Below are 16,948 nucleotides of genomic sequence, written 5' to 3' on the forward strand. Positions count from 1 at the left end.
ATGTGGGGCGGGGGGGGGGGGGGGGGGGCTGGTGTAAAATGCGGCATACGGACGATTTCAGGTAAATAACGAAAAAAAAAAAAAAGAATTTCGTTGCGCGCGCTGCATCGCCAAATGCAATGCAGCGCGCAACAAAATATATATATATTTTTTTCCATTACTTACCTGAAATCATCCGTATGCCGCATTTTAAAACACCCCACCCTGCCCCTCCCCCGCCCCACATCACCGCCCGGTGGCACGCCCTATACGGGCCGTGGCTGACCACCGTCTCAAATTAAGCATTATTCCTATCTTATTGGAGACAGAACCAAAACAGGACAGCCTTGGGAGTGACGAGGGGTTTCTCCTGTTTTGCCTAGCAATGGTAGGAACACTATCAGGAAGTTTGTCACTTGGAAAGGGCTTGTAAAATGTCTTTCTCGGGGGTGGGGGGTCCCTCCACACAGTGAGGACTGGAATGAGGAGGAAGGACGAGGGGACAATGTATTTGTTGTGGGTGACTCCACTGAAACAGACAAGATTGAAAGGGAAGTGAGAAAGGAAAGAGTCTGTAGTGATTGAGTGGAGTTCTCCGTTGAAATTAAATTAGCTTAAGTTCACTTTTTCCTAAATCTCTACATTTGGGTGTAATATTAGGTTTACGCCTTTTACTAACTTCATTTCACCAGTTACCAGATCTCTTGAAGTGTTTGTAGCTGAACTGTCTGTATTGCAGATGGCTTTGAAGACATCTTTTCAAAAGAAAATCCACCAGCACTGCAAAGGATTAGACCACCATTCTGTGTGTTTCAGCACCCCTCCTAAAGAACACAAATTTTTTGACATTCTAGGACTAATCCACGGCAGAGGCTGCAGTAATGAAGAGTACACTGAACTAGCTATACTTTCATTTGCTTCTTGTCAGGAGTAAGTATCTCTTCCAGTCCTATTTGTTCCTGAAATCTAATATTTGTTTGGTTTTTCCCATTAGAAATACAAAGCTAAAAGAAAAAAATGGCTATAGGGTGCAAGTGCCTAGCACTGAACACTGTGGGAAGTACCAGCATTAAAAGTGTGCTGCATCAGCAGCAGTATGGGCCCGGCAGCAGGGCTAGACTGGCCGTAGTGGGCACCAGGCATTTTCACAGTGGGCCACAAGTGTGGGGGCCGGTTTTGTTACTGGTGGCCGGTTTCGCAGTAGTGCTGCAATATCAGCCCCTGTAACAAAACCAGCAACATTGCTAAAGCAGAAGCAGCACTGCTTCTCGCTAGCACCCCCCAACCCACCCCCCCTCCTGGGCTGGCTGAATTGCCAGGGCTGGTTTGTGTTCCCAGTCCGGCCCTGCCTGGCACTTATTTTTTATTTTATTATTTTCTACAAATAAAGCACTGCCTTGAGGAACGATGACAATTTAGGGAAGGTGGAAACCGACAATTTATTATTTGCAGGTGGTTGTCCTTTATAGGGATACATAGCTAAGAGTTTGCAAGCACACCTGCCTCTGAGGGGTTTCAATTGCAAGAGAGGTACACAGTGGTAGCTGCTGACCAATTCAGCTAGTTGGACGAAGACTTGAGGCATTGTCAAGCCCTGAAAAAAAAACAGCAGCGCCCTTAGGCTTACGCGAAAACTCTCAATCGTGTTGTTCCATTTTAAGCAATGTTTATAACTCGCCGCGACTGAGAGATCTGGAGTTGAGGCTGAAGTCACTACGAGTTTTCCAGTGTCTGTCAGGAAGTTAAAATAAATAAATAAAATATTCACTTACCTTCTGCCTCTGCCCACAGTGCTCCTCCATCTCATCCTCAGTGCCTCCAGCAGCGCAGACTCCCAGAGCTTCATCCAATTTCTTTCTTCCAATCAAGATGCTGCTCTCATGACAGAAGCACCACTGGCTCTACGCTCACTTAGGCACTGGGGGCCTGTGCTTGCTCTGTGGATAGGTTTACACTGCGCATGTCATGTGGACCCCTCCCCCAAACACAGTTGAGTCTGGGAAAAGAGAAAAATAAAATAAAATGGTCTGAGCAATGTTTGGGGGCGGGTCACTGCTGGTGACTGGCAGCAGGGGATTGATGCTCTCTCCACCAGTATACTCTGCGCATGTCTCTTTGGCCGAATGTCTTGCGATGGTCAGCCTGACATGCACAGTTAAACCTCTTCACCCAGCTATCTTAGTCAGCTGGGCAGAGAGCAAGCACAGGTCCCCAGTGTCTCAGTGAGCATGGAGCCAGTCCGCTCCATCCAGTCCTGGTGCTTCTGTCATGCTAACTGTGAAGCATGAGAGCAGCATCTTGATTGGAAGAAGTGGGTTGGCTGAGGCTCTGGGAGCCTTTGCTGGTGGAGCCATGACAATGAGACAAAGGACAACCAAGGGCAGAGGCAGAAGGTAAGCAAATCTTTTATTTATTTATTTTGACTTCCTGACAGACACTGGAAAACTCGCAGTGGCTTCAGCCTCAACTCCAGAGCTCTCAATTGCTGCCTTTTATAAACATTGCTTAAAATGGACCACGATTGTGAGCGTTGGCGTTTAGCCTAAGGGCACTGCTGGGTTTTTTCAGCACCTGTCAGAGCCTCAAATGTTCGCCACACCAGCTAAATTGGTCAGCAGCTGCCACTGCAGCTGGCATCACAGCACTCGAGTATCATGTCATTTGTATATATTAGTACGTGTATTTTGGAGAAGTCAGGGGATGCCAACTTGTGTGTAGCATGGCAATACCTAGTGCTGGTGAATCAACAGTGATTCAAAATGTAAAGATCCAGTCTGGCACTTTAGGAACAGGGATAATATAAGGAATCTACGGGAGGCACTGGTACGTCACAAAGAAGGTCGCCAAATGTGAGTGACTTTTTTTATGTTATGAGATCCAATACAGATCAAACAAAAGATCCAACTACTGCAAACTCAAAGATATTACTACATACAACTTCAAAGATGTAAGCATTTTCTTGGGTATTTTTTGAAACTGTGAAATTGAAAAATCCTGTAGGAATATTGTTCATACTTGAATGTGAGGTTGCACATCAAAAGCAATGGCCAGCAGTTCTTGTACTTCTGAGCAAACTTGTTTCAGTAATTCCTAAATTGAAGAAAAAATAAACAAACTGTTATGCATTTTAGTTTCTAAACAGTTTTACTTACAGCAAATGTTAGAAATACTTATGTTATGTGTAAGCGTTATTATTTGTTAGCAAGAATATATTTTTACAGAGAATAAGGTTTTCAGAACAATGTAATCAATGTGATCTTTAAAATAAAGATGTAGGTCAAAATGAAAATGTTTAAAATAATTATTATTCAACTCAATCTGAATGCCAGACCACAATAAAGAATGAATATAAACGGAGTAGCATAAATACTGAGAGGGTGGTGAGAAAGTAAATGTCAGTAGGGTCTGCCTGCTATGACTCGACTATAATATGAAGCAATATTTAACGGATTCGCTTGAATTTGCACGCCATACTGTGAATATACTGCTGTTGAAAATGCAGTGCATTCAAATCATATCTACATGACGGAACTGAGGTAATGCTAATCTACATTAATTCCATTAACCTGACTGTAAAGGCAATGTTTAAAACTGTGCGAATTGCAATTCTGTGGCAGAGATTAAAGAAACTGCATTTGTATAATTTTAAGAGAGCCCTATCCGCCAACCATAATGAAATGCTCTCTTGCACAACTGAGCAGTGAACGAGTTGACAAACCATATATTTAAAATCTGGAGATATCCATAAAAGCATGAATGGTCCAATACACCAAAGAGATACCCAGGAATGTGGTTCATGTCAACGCGCTCGCTAACCGCAGATTTGTCACCTTCTGACTTTCCCCAGGCATCAAGCTGGTTCTGGAAACTTTCATAGCAATTCCCCCATTGTGTGGCTCTGTGTTGGGTTCCTCCCACCGTAGACTTGATGTTGGAGCCACTATATTTATGCCACCTCCGTGTGCTGACGTCAGTTTCTTTCTGATCTCCATCTGCGCTGACAGATGTGGAGCCCTTGAAATCCATGTATGCTAGTGTGCAGACTTTGGGTTGGAATCTTATTAATGCTTATTAATGAACTATATGAGTCGGTTGCTCAAAACAGTGAGGAAGGTGGGTCGGTAAGAAATCTACGGTTAGGTTTACTCTCCACCAGAACATGAGTTACCAAGTACTAGAAGCCAAAGGACTACCTCCCAGTTGGTGGATCTTTGGAATAGCTCAGACCAGGAACTCCTGCAGGACAGCTCAGACAAAGTGCCTGTCCCACCGGATCTGGCTATCGAGGCAATAATGCTTTGTGAACTAGCAGAGGGACACCCATGTAGCAGTCTAGAAAATTTCCAGGACTTGCACACCACATACCAGCAGAGTGGTAGCAGCCTTTGCTCTAGTGGAATCAGCCCACCAGCCTTCTGGGGGCTTATTCTTGTGTGGAAATGTGGATTTTCCTGGTCAGTTATGTCCCCTATCTTGGACCCCAACGGTTCTATGTGCATGTCACAAGTACATGTATGTTTCTTCCAGTTCCAGTTATGAAGACGCAAATACATGTGCGTCCACCGTCAACATGTCCTCTGTCAGATCCGCCATGAATAGGCCGAATATTCCATTCCTAAATATGAAAGGCCACCGGCTTTATATGGTTCACTTATGCCATTTTACAGTCCAGGCAAGTAGGCCCTGATTCTGTCATCAAACTCTTCTTGCCTTCTGCCTCTGAAAGCTCCAGTCTGAGCCTGCATCTGTGACCATGAACATTGTCTCATTCTCTGCGCGGCTCACGAAGCCTGACATCAGCCTATTCTCTGCCAAGAACTGTATTTCACCTTCGAATTATCTGCTTCCCCCTCAGCCGATGCATTCCTGCCTAGTAGCTTAAGTAAACATTCTTCCAGATACCAAGCAAAAGGCCCGGCTTCTCTGTCCTCATGCAAGTAATTCATAGCCCTGTTACCATGGAATAATTCCTACCCCCTCGCATTCAGTGTAGACACTTAGACGCTTGTACACGCACGCACAGTCAGTATAGAATAGATTCGGTCCGAGAGTCCTTCTTTTGTGGATAACATAGTTCTTTAAACATAGGATGTTAGATATGATTTGGGATTAGGTTGACTTGACCCCCCAGACTTTTCGTCTCCACATGTAGAGCTAATGTCAAGTCCCCTTCACCCCCTAGTTACACGTCAATTACACGTCATGCTGCTGCGCGCGCATCTATGCCAAGTATTATCTTATAGATCCACCTATGTATGACATCATAACCAATCATGTTCCTTTCTTTACTCCTTATTACACCCATTTTCGGTTAAGCAGGAAAAACGTCAATTTCCTTATCAATTGTTACGCCTACTGCATTCGCTTCATTGTAATGTATGTATTATAAAAGTTACTTCTTGTCAATAAAGTATGTACTTCACTTCCTGAACCCCCGTGGTGATGGAACTTGGAGCATCCGATTATAATCGATCATTGGAATAAAGCCCATTCCGAAACTCTAATATCACGGATTCTGCCTCTCATTTTACTGAGCTATTTTATTATGATTCCGTATCAAATTCAGTCCCGGTAAAGGAATTTTATTTACCACATGATGGCGCCCGAATAGGGACACTTTCTCATCTCACGCGCCGGCGGTGAGTTGTAGGCCCGGTCTCCTGCCACAGCTGGACGGACAATTACGCGTACCAGCAGGATTTCCTGTATCTCCCTCCGGTCAAGCAGGGGCGACTGAGACTGCGATCAACACCCAGACGAGGCGGTGAGAAGTGCGAAGTATCCCGACCAGAGCCTAGCTGAGAGAGCAAGATCCGAGGTATACAGAGACCCACCAGTTCGAAGTCAAGCCCAGTTTCCGACGAGTCGAGTCGAGTCCAGTCCGGTTCAAGTTCAAGTTACCGAGGCCTTCCGTTTCCGAAGCTACCCGGTGAGTACCATTACTGGGGAGGCATTTCTGACGTGCACATAGGTTGTGCCGGTCAAGACGGGTTTGGGTACACAAATCCGGTCTGCACTGTTTTAGCAGTGTATCTGTACTGTTTAGCAGTATATCAAGTATTCCGAAGTATCTAGTTATTGTCAAGAATTATGCTTGGTGATCAGTTATGCAGACGATCATCATTGTTGTTTATTTTAAAGGTTAAAAATGCTTAAATGTTCAATGTTTAATGTGTTAAACGTCCTGCATATTGTGGTATGAATGGTTGTTCATTAGTGTGCTTTTGTATTAAGTGTGTTCAAGATTAAGTATCGGATCAGTTGTCAATATGCCGCTCTTTTCGAAATTAAGACAGATCACTACTAGAAAAGGGGTACTTGAAGAAGCCGTCCCTATTCCTCCTAGGGATACTCCAGGGCACTTCATGTATCACAAACATGGCTTAGACGCTATATTATTTCTTGATTTATGGGTAGACTACACCAAGGGATTGCCAGAAAGTCAGAGGTGGCCCGCAGCGGGGACCTGGGATGCAGAGTGCATCATGAAAGTCGAGGAAGAGTTATGGAAAAGGAAAGTCAGACAGTCACAGAAAGACGCCGTTGAGTTATGGCGTAAAGAATCTCATAGACGTACGGAAAAAGCACGTAGACAGGAAGAGAAGAGTAAAGAAAGTTCAAATAAAGTTCGAGACAATCTATTAATTGAGGAAGGTATCCGAGTGAAATCAGAACAAGTAGATAGACAAAGAAATGCCCTCATGAATGGTATGTATCCCCTTCTAGCCGAAGGATTACCTAAGGCTACTCCAGAGATACCGAAAGACTTGCCACCCCCATTATTCCCAATTAAGGTACATCCTAAGGGGCATCCTAGAACCGCAGAAGATGTTTTTCTTTCCTCATATTTAGATGACGTAGCTCCCGAGTATGCTAATTCCGCCCCACATAGACCGCATACCAGGGAGGTCCAACGCCAAGATCCAGCACCCGTATCCCTACAGCAACAAATCGAGTCACAAGTTCCGGCAAGCACATCCGTTTCTGCATCCGTTCCTACAGCTACTTCTATAGCTGTGTCCACACCTATAGTTGCTGTGTCACGTTCGACGAATCCTTTCACACCCGACGCCCCAGATGGGGCCACGGGAGGTGCTACCAATATTTTTTCTACGCCACCTAGAATAAATAAACTTATTTTTCAAGAGTCAGCGCATTCACGTACACCCAAATTCGTAAGTGACCGTACGCTTAAGGAACTTCTTATAGATTGTAGATATGACCCGGTGCTCGGTAAAGAGGACGAAATGATCCTGGCATCATTACGTATCAGACGAGCCGCAGGGTATTTAGCGAAGCTACCAGGAATGACTGCGCATCTAGATAAAATATATCATTTTGTCCAAACAGGGCGAGATCCAGAATGTATTAACAGAGCTATGGAATACCAGAAAGTAGAGATACAGGGGGAACTGTTACGTTTCCTCATAAACTGTGTGATCAGAAATCAAGACCGACCGGGGGTAGACCCGGATGCAATGCAAATTCTTACAAGATGGAGCCAGAATATATCAGAAGGGAGACACGATAAGCAAAATTGTATAATAGCCATGTGCCGAAAGATCCGTAAAGAAATAGAACGCCTACACGAAGAGAGATTAGAGGCAGACGAGTTCGAACAAAGCGAGGAAGAAGGGTCAGGACCGCCCGCAGGACAGTCGGACACCATAGCCTATGTAGGTAGAGGAAGATCTTGTAATAGAAATCAGATTAGATGTCATACTGACTCAATACGTCCGATATGTCCAGATAATAACAAGAATTTCCAAATACCTATAATTAATATAAGGTCTAACAAGCATTCGTTCCAAACCGCCGACAAACTACTCCGAGAACGAAGGGGTTATCATTTTCTCGATTCTATGGATGAACAAGATTTAGCCAGGGCAGCTGTCCATTGGGTGGACAGTCCCGGAAAATATAGTGATGCCACAGTAGTACGCACATTTTTGAATCTCACCCCAGATGAACAGAGGTTAGCTGGGATTTATATGATTCAACAACTAATTATACTATATCAGAGTCAGCATTCGGACCCTGGTCCCTTACCTGACATATTGACTGAATTGCTTATGAATAAATGGAGAGGTCCAGGTACTAAATTAATTAAAGAAATTCTAGTATCAAGAAAGCAGTATATTCTTTTTGTATGCTCAGAGCATGTCTCATTGCCCGGCAAGGAAAGAACCACGTATCACATGGATAGACAGAATCCCTTACGAGAAGTGCACCCAATAAAAGGCGAGGACAACGAGTTTAGGCGCGTATTTGTATATACGCCCATATCAAAAATAGAACTGTTACAAATGAAGAAAGTGGTACCCAGTCATGACAAAGATCCAGCGGGTTTTCACCGAGAAATTAAAGACATGTTACTCATGGGAGAGTACACCTATCCCGACATTATGACAATATTAAAGGTATTGATGCCTGCTGGCATTTATGAGAAACTCAAGGAAAAAGAGTGGGAGGTAGGAGACCAAAAGATAGAATGGTCAGCATTAGAAGCAGAAGAAAAGGCCCGAGGTCCAGGTTCGGGGCTTGGGGACAAAACTAAAGCACTACCAGGTCTACTAGTACAGGTACTGCCACGTTTATTAACTACGAAAAAGGAAGATTGGGGTACAATTTCAGCCTGTAAACAGAAGCAAGATGAAGACACTAGTGATTACTATGCCCGATTCGAGAAATGTTTTGGTATAAACAGTGGCATAAAAGCAAGTAGCGAATCATACCCGCATCTGTTTGTAACAAAATTAGTAGAAAATGCCCTGCCCCCAGTAAAGAATAGAGTATTAAAATTCGAGAGTACCTGGCAAGGTAACACCCCATCACAAATGTTACAAATGTTACAGTATCATCACAATAGAATTAGAGAGGAACAAGAACATGAACACAGACGCATGAAAGACACAAAAATGAAAATGCTAGTTTCCCAGACAGTTCCAGCTGAAGGACATAAAAAGGGTATGACACATTCCGATTCAGCAGGACCTGTAAAAGGGACATGCAATTATTGTAAAAAGCCAGGTCATTACGTACACGATTGTCCAGTTTTAAAACATAATATCGCCATAGGTAAAACACAAGAAAGATCACAGCCACTCAGACAAGATCAGAATGAACAAGGAGCTATGCAGCATGCCCAGGCCATGCCAGCCGCACAACAGCCAATACAGTTTGTGCCAGCTGCACCACCGTTGCCTGCTGCTGCCACACAGACCACAACACGACAAATGTATCAGACTGCACAGTATGAATATCCTGAGTATCAACGTTACGCATGAACTAGCCTAGAGAGGGAAGTTGACTTACCCCTTATCGAGATTCCGGTAGATCAAGAAGGACCTTATGTACATAGTGAATTATTAGGTCAAGATAGAAAATTTTTACTCGATACAGGGGCAAGTCGAACAACTATAAAACGTAGTGAAGTTCCAGGGGCACCCCTCTCAGGCTCTCAGAATATTTCCCTTGGTTTTTCAGGAAAACCTATTGTTAATGAAGTATCACAGCCTCTTCCACTTACGATAGGACCTCTGACCCGAACTACAGATTTATTGCTTACTAAATCATGTCCAGAAAACTTGTTAGGAATAAAAACGTTGAAAGCCCTAGGAGCCATAATATGTTGTTCTCCGGAAGGAGTAAGGTTGTTTTTACGTGATTTTAAAGGTCACTCTGTATCTAGAGACATGGATCCCCGACTGCAGACTTTACCTACACATCTATGGGCACAAGGCCCTACTGATGTTGGTTGCATGAATATTACACCATATCGAGTCACACTAAAGGCAGGAGTGGTGCTACCACGAATGCGACAATACAAGTTACCACCAGATGCTGTAGTGGCTTTACTACAAATCATTGACGAGCTAATTGCCCAAGGAGTAGTTGTAGAAACAGACTCCAATGTATGTAATTCACCGATAATTCCAGTTCTTAAACGAACAGATCCTACAGCCCCGCCAGTATATCGATTGGTTATTGACCTGCGCGAGTTAAACAAATGCATTGTGCCACAATTTCCTGTGGTCCCAGATATCTCGTCATTATTGACAGCTATTGATTCCGAAGCAACATTCTTTACTGTAATTGATCTCAAGAATGCCTTTTTCAGCGTCCCAATAGATCCGGAAAGCCAATATTTGTTCGGATTTAGTTTAAATGGGCGCAGCTTTAAATTCTCACGCGCACCTCAAGGATTTACAGAAAGCCCCAGCATCTATAGCCAAGCACTGAAACGAGAACTTGACAGTATCCACATGCCAGTTAACACTGCCTTGCTTCAATATGTCGATGATCTGCTGATCACCGCGAGAAGCGAACCGGAATGTGAAAAAGCATCACTGACAGTTTTACAATTTCTAGCCGAAAAGGGGCACAAGGTGTCCCCTTCTAAGCTGCAATTCTGTGTCCAGCGAGTTGTTTATCTTGGACACTCGCTGTCCAAGGAGGGAAGGCAGCTTACACCCGACCGCATTCAGTTAATAGCTAACATGCCAATACCCAAGACACAAAAGGAAGTACGAGCTTTCATAGGCCTCACGTCATATTGCAGGCAGTGGATCCCTCAATACGCATTTCTAGCAAAACCACTCATTCAGTTAACCACACAGGAGGCAGCCACACCGACTGTTCTCCCTTGGACTCAGGAACACACACAAGCTTTTGAAAGCCTAAAGAAAGCTTTATGTCAAGCACCCGTTTTAGCAACACCATGTTACAGAAAACAGTTTACACTCTTTGTTACAGAACGCGAAGGTACTGCCTTGTCAGTACTCACACAGGAACAAGCAGGAGCACACAAACCATGTGCTTATTTTTCTAGTACATTAGATCCCGTAGCTCAGGCTTTGCCTGCATGCCTGAAATCAGTGGCAGCGACAGCTTTAGCAATCAGACAAAGCGATGCCATAGTGTTAGGACATCCATTGACAGTTCAAGTACCACACGCAGTAGAGGTTCTTGTAAATAGAACGCAAACACAACACTTGACTATAGCACGACTTACAGGGTACGAACTTACATTGTTTCAGCCACATATAGAAATCAGACGCTGTAACACATTGAATCCTGCCACACTTTTACCTGTAATCGGAACAGACCCACTAGCTCATGACTGTATTGAAGTTATTACAATAACAACAAAACCCAGACAAGACTTAACCGATGTCCCATTGTCAGATCCAGACCTGACCTTGTATGTAGATGGTTCATGCATGAGAACAAGTACAGGAGAGTTAGTAGCCGCCTACGCAGTCACAACAGATACTGAAGTCATTGAAACTAATCGTATAAATACCTTGTCAGCTCAAGCCGCAGAGCTCATCGCTCTGACACAAGCCTGTATTCAAGCCACGAATAAAAAAGTCAACATATACACTGACTCACGTTATGCATTCGGAGTTGTACATGACTTCGGCGTGCTGTGGCGAGAGAGAGGTTATTTAACTTCCCACGGTGCCCACATTCAGCACGGACCCCTCATTCATGCCTTATTAGATGCAATACATCTACCCACTGCAATATCAATTATGAAATGTAAGGCTCATACGAAGGTTACTGATATCATTTCCCAAGGCAACGATCTAGCCGACAGAACAGCTAAACAGACTGCTCAAACTCAAACCCCCGACATGACAAAGACAATAGTCCCGACACCGACACATTGTATGACAGTTAAAGATCCTACTCTTGACGTAATTGACATACAGACACATGCTACACCAGACGAAATAAAGAAATGGACTGAATTAGGAGGGATCCAAACGGACCAAGGATGGATGATGAAGGAAAAGTCTGTATGGTTCCTTCCTGATTCAATGGTCCAAGTTATAATTAACACTATACATAGTCCAGCACATCTAGGAGAAAAAGCTATGCTAGACAGCATTCAACACATTTGGTTCAATAAACATTTACGAACAGCAGCTAAACAAAAGGTCCGTACCTGTATGATCTGTTGTCAGTTTAACCCAGGAAAAAGCGTTCCCGTAGAACAGGGTGGATTTCATCCTCCTCATCACCCTTTTGAAGTACTCCAGATGGATTATATCCAGATGGAACGATGTCGAGGATTCAAATATGTTCTTGTAGTTGTCTGCGCTCTGTCCCGTTGGACAGAGGCATACCCGGTTTCAGATTACACTGCCCCGACTACTGCCAAACAGTTGGTTCGAGAATTCTTCCCACGATACGGTTTACCACGTGCTGTTCACTCAGATAACGGCCAGCCGTTCTCATCCGAATTAATGAAACACGTTTCACTTCTGTTAGGATATCAGTGGAAATTCCACTGTGTCCGACACCCCGAGGCAGCAGGTCTCGTAGAAAGACATAACCAGATACTGAAAATCAGAATGTCCAAAATATGCAGAGAGAAAGGTGTCGACTGGGTAGTAGCGTTGCCCGTTGCACTCTTTTACATGAGAATGGTAGCACACTCTCGAACAGGGCTATCCCCGTATGAGGTGATCTTCGGCAGACCACCGAATATGTGGGGGACGCCTATACCACGCAAAATAACTGATATTGACTGTAATATGCTGACAGATTACTTGGCTTCCTTGATGTCTGCACTACAATCTTGTCGTTCACAGGTAGCTGCAGCCTTTCCTGACAACACTGAAGTGAAACCCCATGACGTTGTTCCGGGTGATCTTGTCTTTGTGAGGAATTTCGACCGAAAGACTCAGCTGGAGCCCAGGTGGAAATCACCCAAGTTGGTCCTGCTGACCACAAGGACAGCCGTGAAGATCGAGGGCCGCAAGGGCTGGATCCATTCAAGTCATATCAAGAAATTTCATGGACTATCCTCGGATATAGACATTGTGCCCTGCACTCCCTCACAGACTGATTCAAAACTTCCTTTTGTTGAACCAAATGACTCTGAAAACTACAAACTAAAGCTTAGGCCCAACAAGTCGAGCAATTTGATTGTTTAAGTCCTCTCCAAGGTGAAGCGGTCGAATTGTCTCTGACATGTATCCCTTGGACCTGAGTAGAGAAAATACCCGGAAAATGTTGAAACGACAGGCGTATTGTAAATCACTGCGTAGCCACTGTATAGTGACATTATTAATTCTGTTTTTATTGAGTCTTTTAATAATTATTACAAGTATGTTGTTGCACATATATTACCCTATTTCTAGACACGTTTATAATGTTATTGCTGAACATTCTTTTAGTGACTTACCTCCGCATGAATTGTCTTATAGACTTGCGCTGCGCAATAACACTTTCATTAGTATGTTACATCATTCCCATCAGACTAGTAATGCCACCAATTGTTGGGTGTGTGGCCGACTCCCTCCCTATCAGAATTATGAAGGAGTCCTGCCTTTCTTTCCACATCCATTTACACATAATGGCTCCTGTGGAGCATGGTTTAGTTTAATCAATTCCATAGACTCAGACACCGCAGTTTACCAAGATCATTGGGTATGGGGAAACCTGAACCTAGTTTTACTCAAGGTCTGCTACCCTGACAAGGAGGGTCGCCCCAAAAGAACAGGAACTGATCTAGAAAATGAAGTATATGGATTAGGTAATTTTACACCTAATCTCATGATTCTAAATGTCGTATCCGAAGTTGAACTAGTCTTACCCACCATGTCAGTATTCCCAGCGAAGGGTGAATTGTGTGTAAGAAAGGTTGGTTCCATACATATGGGCCATAGTAAATGCACTACTATAGTAGAATTCAGTGATCAAGGAAAATCTTCATTTAGAGCTTCTCGCCACTCCTACTTTATATGTGGTCAGACGGCATATATGCGTCTACCTCTAGATTGGGATGGTACCTGCTACATTGCATTCCTTTTGCCACCTGTTTTCCTAGCTCCTCCTGATTATTACAGAAATATTCATTTAGTACACAACAGAGAGCGGAGAGATCTCCCCATTGTCGATTACACTGAGACAGCATGGGACAAGTATGTAGATTTTAATAAAGGTATCTTTCCCTATATAGGTACTGTTACTAATAGTAAGCTGATACGTAGATTAACTAGAACCCTCGAAGCAGTAGTGAATGAGACTATTTCCGCCTTAGGCAATCTAACAGAAGAGCAGTCTGCTATGCGGATTGTTGTGCTTCAAAATCGTCTTGTCCTTGACGTCATCCTGGCTGATAGGGGCGGAGCTTGTAGGGTCATCGGATCAAGCTGCTGCGTATTCATACCAGAAAATTCGCCATCTGTATATAAAGCCATCACTCGCCTTCATAAGATTGTAAACCAGATACACCAGAACCCAGGCACTTGGACTTGGTCCAGTTGGTTTTGGAGTATGATATCAGCCTGGGGATGGAGAGTTTTATCCTTCCTAGGTATTGGCCTTCTCATACTATTCAGTTGCTGTCTATGTCTACAATGTGGACCAGCGATCTGTGGCCTGTGTGCCACATCGTATATTCCACCACCAAGATTTCATTCAAGATCACGGAAGAAGAAAGAAGAACAAATGATGCTACATGAACAGATCAATGGATTGATGAAGATTGATATCTCTTGAAGGGCAAGTAGGGGACAAGGAGGGAATGTGGAAATGTGGATTTTCCTGGTCAGTTATGTCCCCTATCTTGGACCCCAACGGTTCTATGTGCATGTCACAAGTACATGTATGTTTCTTCCAGTTCCAGTTATGAAGACGCAAATACATGTGCGTCCACCGTCAACATGTCCTCTGTCAGATCCGCCATGAATAGGCCGGATATTCCATTCCTAAATATGAAAGGCCACCGGCTTTATATGGTTCACTTATGCCATTTTACAGTCCAGGCAAGTAGGCCCTGATTCTGTCATCAAACTCTTCTTGCCTTCTGCCTCTGAAAGCTCCAGTCTGAGCCTGCATCTGTGACCATGAACATTGTCTCATTCTCTGCGCGGCTCACGAAGCCTGACATCAGCCTATTCTCTGCCAAGAACTGTATTTCACCTTCGAATTATCTGCTTCCCCCTCAGCCGATGCATTCCTGCCTAGTAGCTTAAGTAAACATTCTTCCAGATACCAAGCAAAAGGCCCGGCTTCTCTGTCCTCATGCAAGTAATTCATAGCCCTGTTACCATGGAATAATTCCTACCCCCTCGCATTCAGTGTAGACACTTAGACGCTTGTACACGCACGCACAGTCAGTATAGAATAGATTCGGTCCGAGAGTCCTTCTTTTGTGGATAACATAGTTCTTTAAACATAGGATGTTAGATATGATTTGGGATTAGGTTGACTTGACCCCCCAGACTTTTCGTCTCCACATGTAGAGCTAATGTCAAGTCCCCTTCACCCCCTAGTTACACGTCAATTACACGTCATGCTGCTGCGCGCGCATCTATGCCAAGTATTATCTTATAGATCCACCTATGTATGACATCATAACCAATCATGTTCCTTTCTTTACTCCTTATTACACCCATTTTCGGTTACGCAGGAAAAACGTCAATTTCCTTATCAATTGTTACGCCTACTGCATTCGCTTCATTGTAATGTATGTATTATAAAAGTTACTTCTTGTCAATAAAGTATGTACTTCACTTCCTGAACCCCCGTGGTGATGGAACTTGGAGCATCCGATTATAATCGATCATTGGAATAAAGCCCATTCCGAAACTCTAATATCACGGATTCTGCCTCTCATTTTACTGAGCTATTTTATTATGATTCCGTATCAAATTCAGTCCCGGTAAAGGAATTTTATTTACCACACTTGACTAGTCTATAACACACCGTGATGCAGAGTATAATCCATTTAGAGATAGTTCTCCTTTGTACAACTCTGACTTTCTTAGCTACAAAGAAACCGATGAAAAATGCGTCACCTTGTTGTTCATTTGTGGTTCGGTCCACATTGAAGCAAAGTGCTCATTTGGGTAATGGAGCCGTTCATTTTCCTTGGAGGTGTGAGATGGCACATAGAAAGAAAGCAAGCTGATGGATTTTCCTATGTAGAGGAGTGTGACTACCTTGGGCAGGAATACTGCTTTTGAATGGAGGACTAATTTGTCTGGGAAGAAAGATCTATATTAGGGAAAGACGAACAAGAATTGGAGTTCACTCACTTTCCTGGCCAATGTTATGGCGATGAGGAATGCTGTCTTGATGGTAAGAAGATGAAGAAAGCAACTATGGGTTCAAAGGGAGTGCACAGATGACCAAATTAAGGTCCCACTGCAGCATGACAAATGGAATTGGTGGGAACATATGAACTAAGGGTGGGCGGCAAACTCTGCTCTGCCAGTGGATTTTGCAGAGTTTTGCCACTCTGCAATCTGCTAGGAGCACGGAGTTTGGCAAAACAAACTCTGCCAACCAGCGGCACAGCAAAGTTTACTGGGGCATGCTGTTCACCCCTACTGTATGCACAGTCAGTGCCATGGGAGGGGTGGAGAGGAGAGCAGTTTTTTTGCCATGCAAGCCTTGGTGCTTCTGCTCTGACACAAAACACTGTAAATTAGATCAGGACTCACAGCTGCATGCCCACAGTGGGCTGCTCCCATCTCTTCCCTGTCTGCTCCTCCTCCCCTTCAAGCAGAGAGCACATGGACCTTTCCCTTAGTGGCACAGATACAAGCATGCTATGGTGATGTTTTTACATTTATATTTTGCTAAATTTCCTATATAACCACAAATAGTAAAGCTTACGTGAGGCCTACTTATAAGGGAGACGTCTTTCAACAATATGACACTGAAATCGTCCATGACACATTTACACCGATGTTTAATGAACCATGTACTGACATTGTGCATGCCTCTCACAGGCTCTCAAAGGGGGGGGGCAGTTTGTTATCTGTTTCAGATGACAACTTATGACTTTTAGGTAACTGTGTATGTCTTTGCATCTAAAGCACGAGGCATAACATAATGACACATATTTTGCACACTCCACACTGTTTCACATTGCTGAACGGCAGCAGATATTGCACTGCACTGTATGCTACAGGTTAAACTTAGTTTAGCATTGATAAACAGC

At 43.8% G+C, this 16,948-nt stretch overlaps 1 protein-coding gene across 1 annotated transcript in view; it reads right to left on the minus strand.

Moving 5' to 3' along the window:
• The window catches only part of CFAP54 (cilia and flagella associated protein 54), a 2,172,274-nt gene that overhangs the window by 93,262 nt on the left and 2,062,064 nt on the right, over window positions 1-16,948 (minus strand). Inside the window, exon 68 of the mRNA XM_085653834.1 lies at window positions 2,995-3,069. Coding sequence (XP_085509960.1) covers window positions 2,995-3,069 — 75 coding nt within the window. The remainder of the gene's footprint in view (window positions 1-2,994; window positions 3,070-16,948) is intronic.

The sequence above is a fragment of the Triturus cristatus genome, chromosome 4_1 (genome assembly GCF_964204655.1).
Source record: "Triturus cristatus chromosome 4_1, aTriCri1.1, whole genome shotgun sequence".
Classification (NCBI taxonomy): Eukaryota; Metazoa; Chordata; class Amphibia; order Caudata; family Salamandridae; genus Triturus; species Triturus cristatus.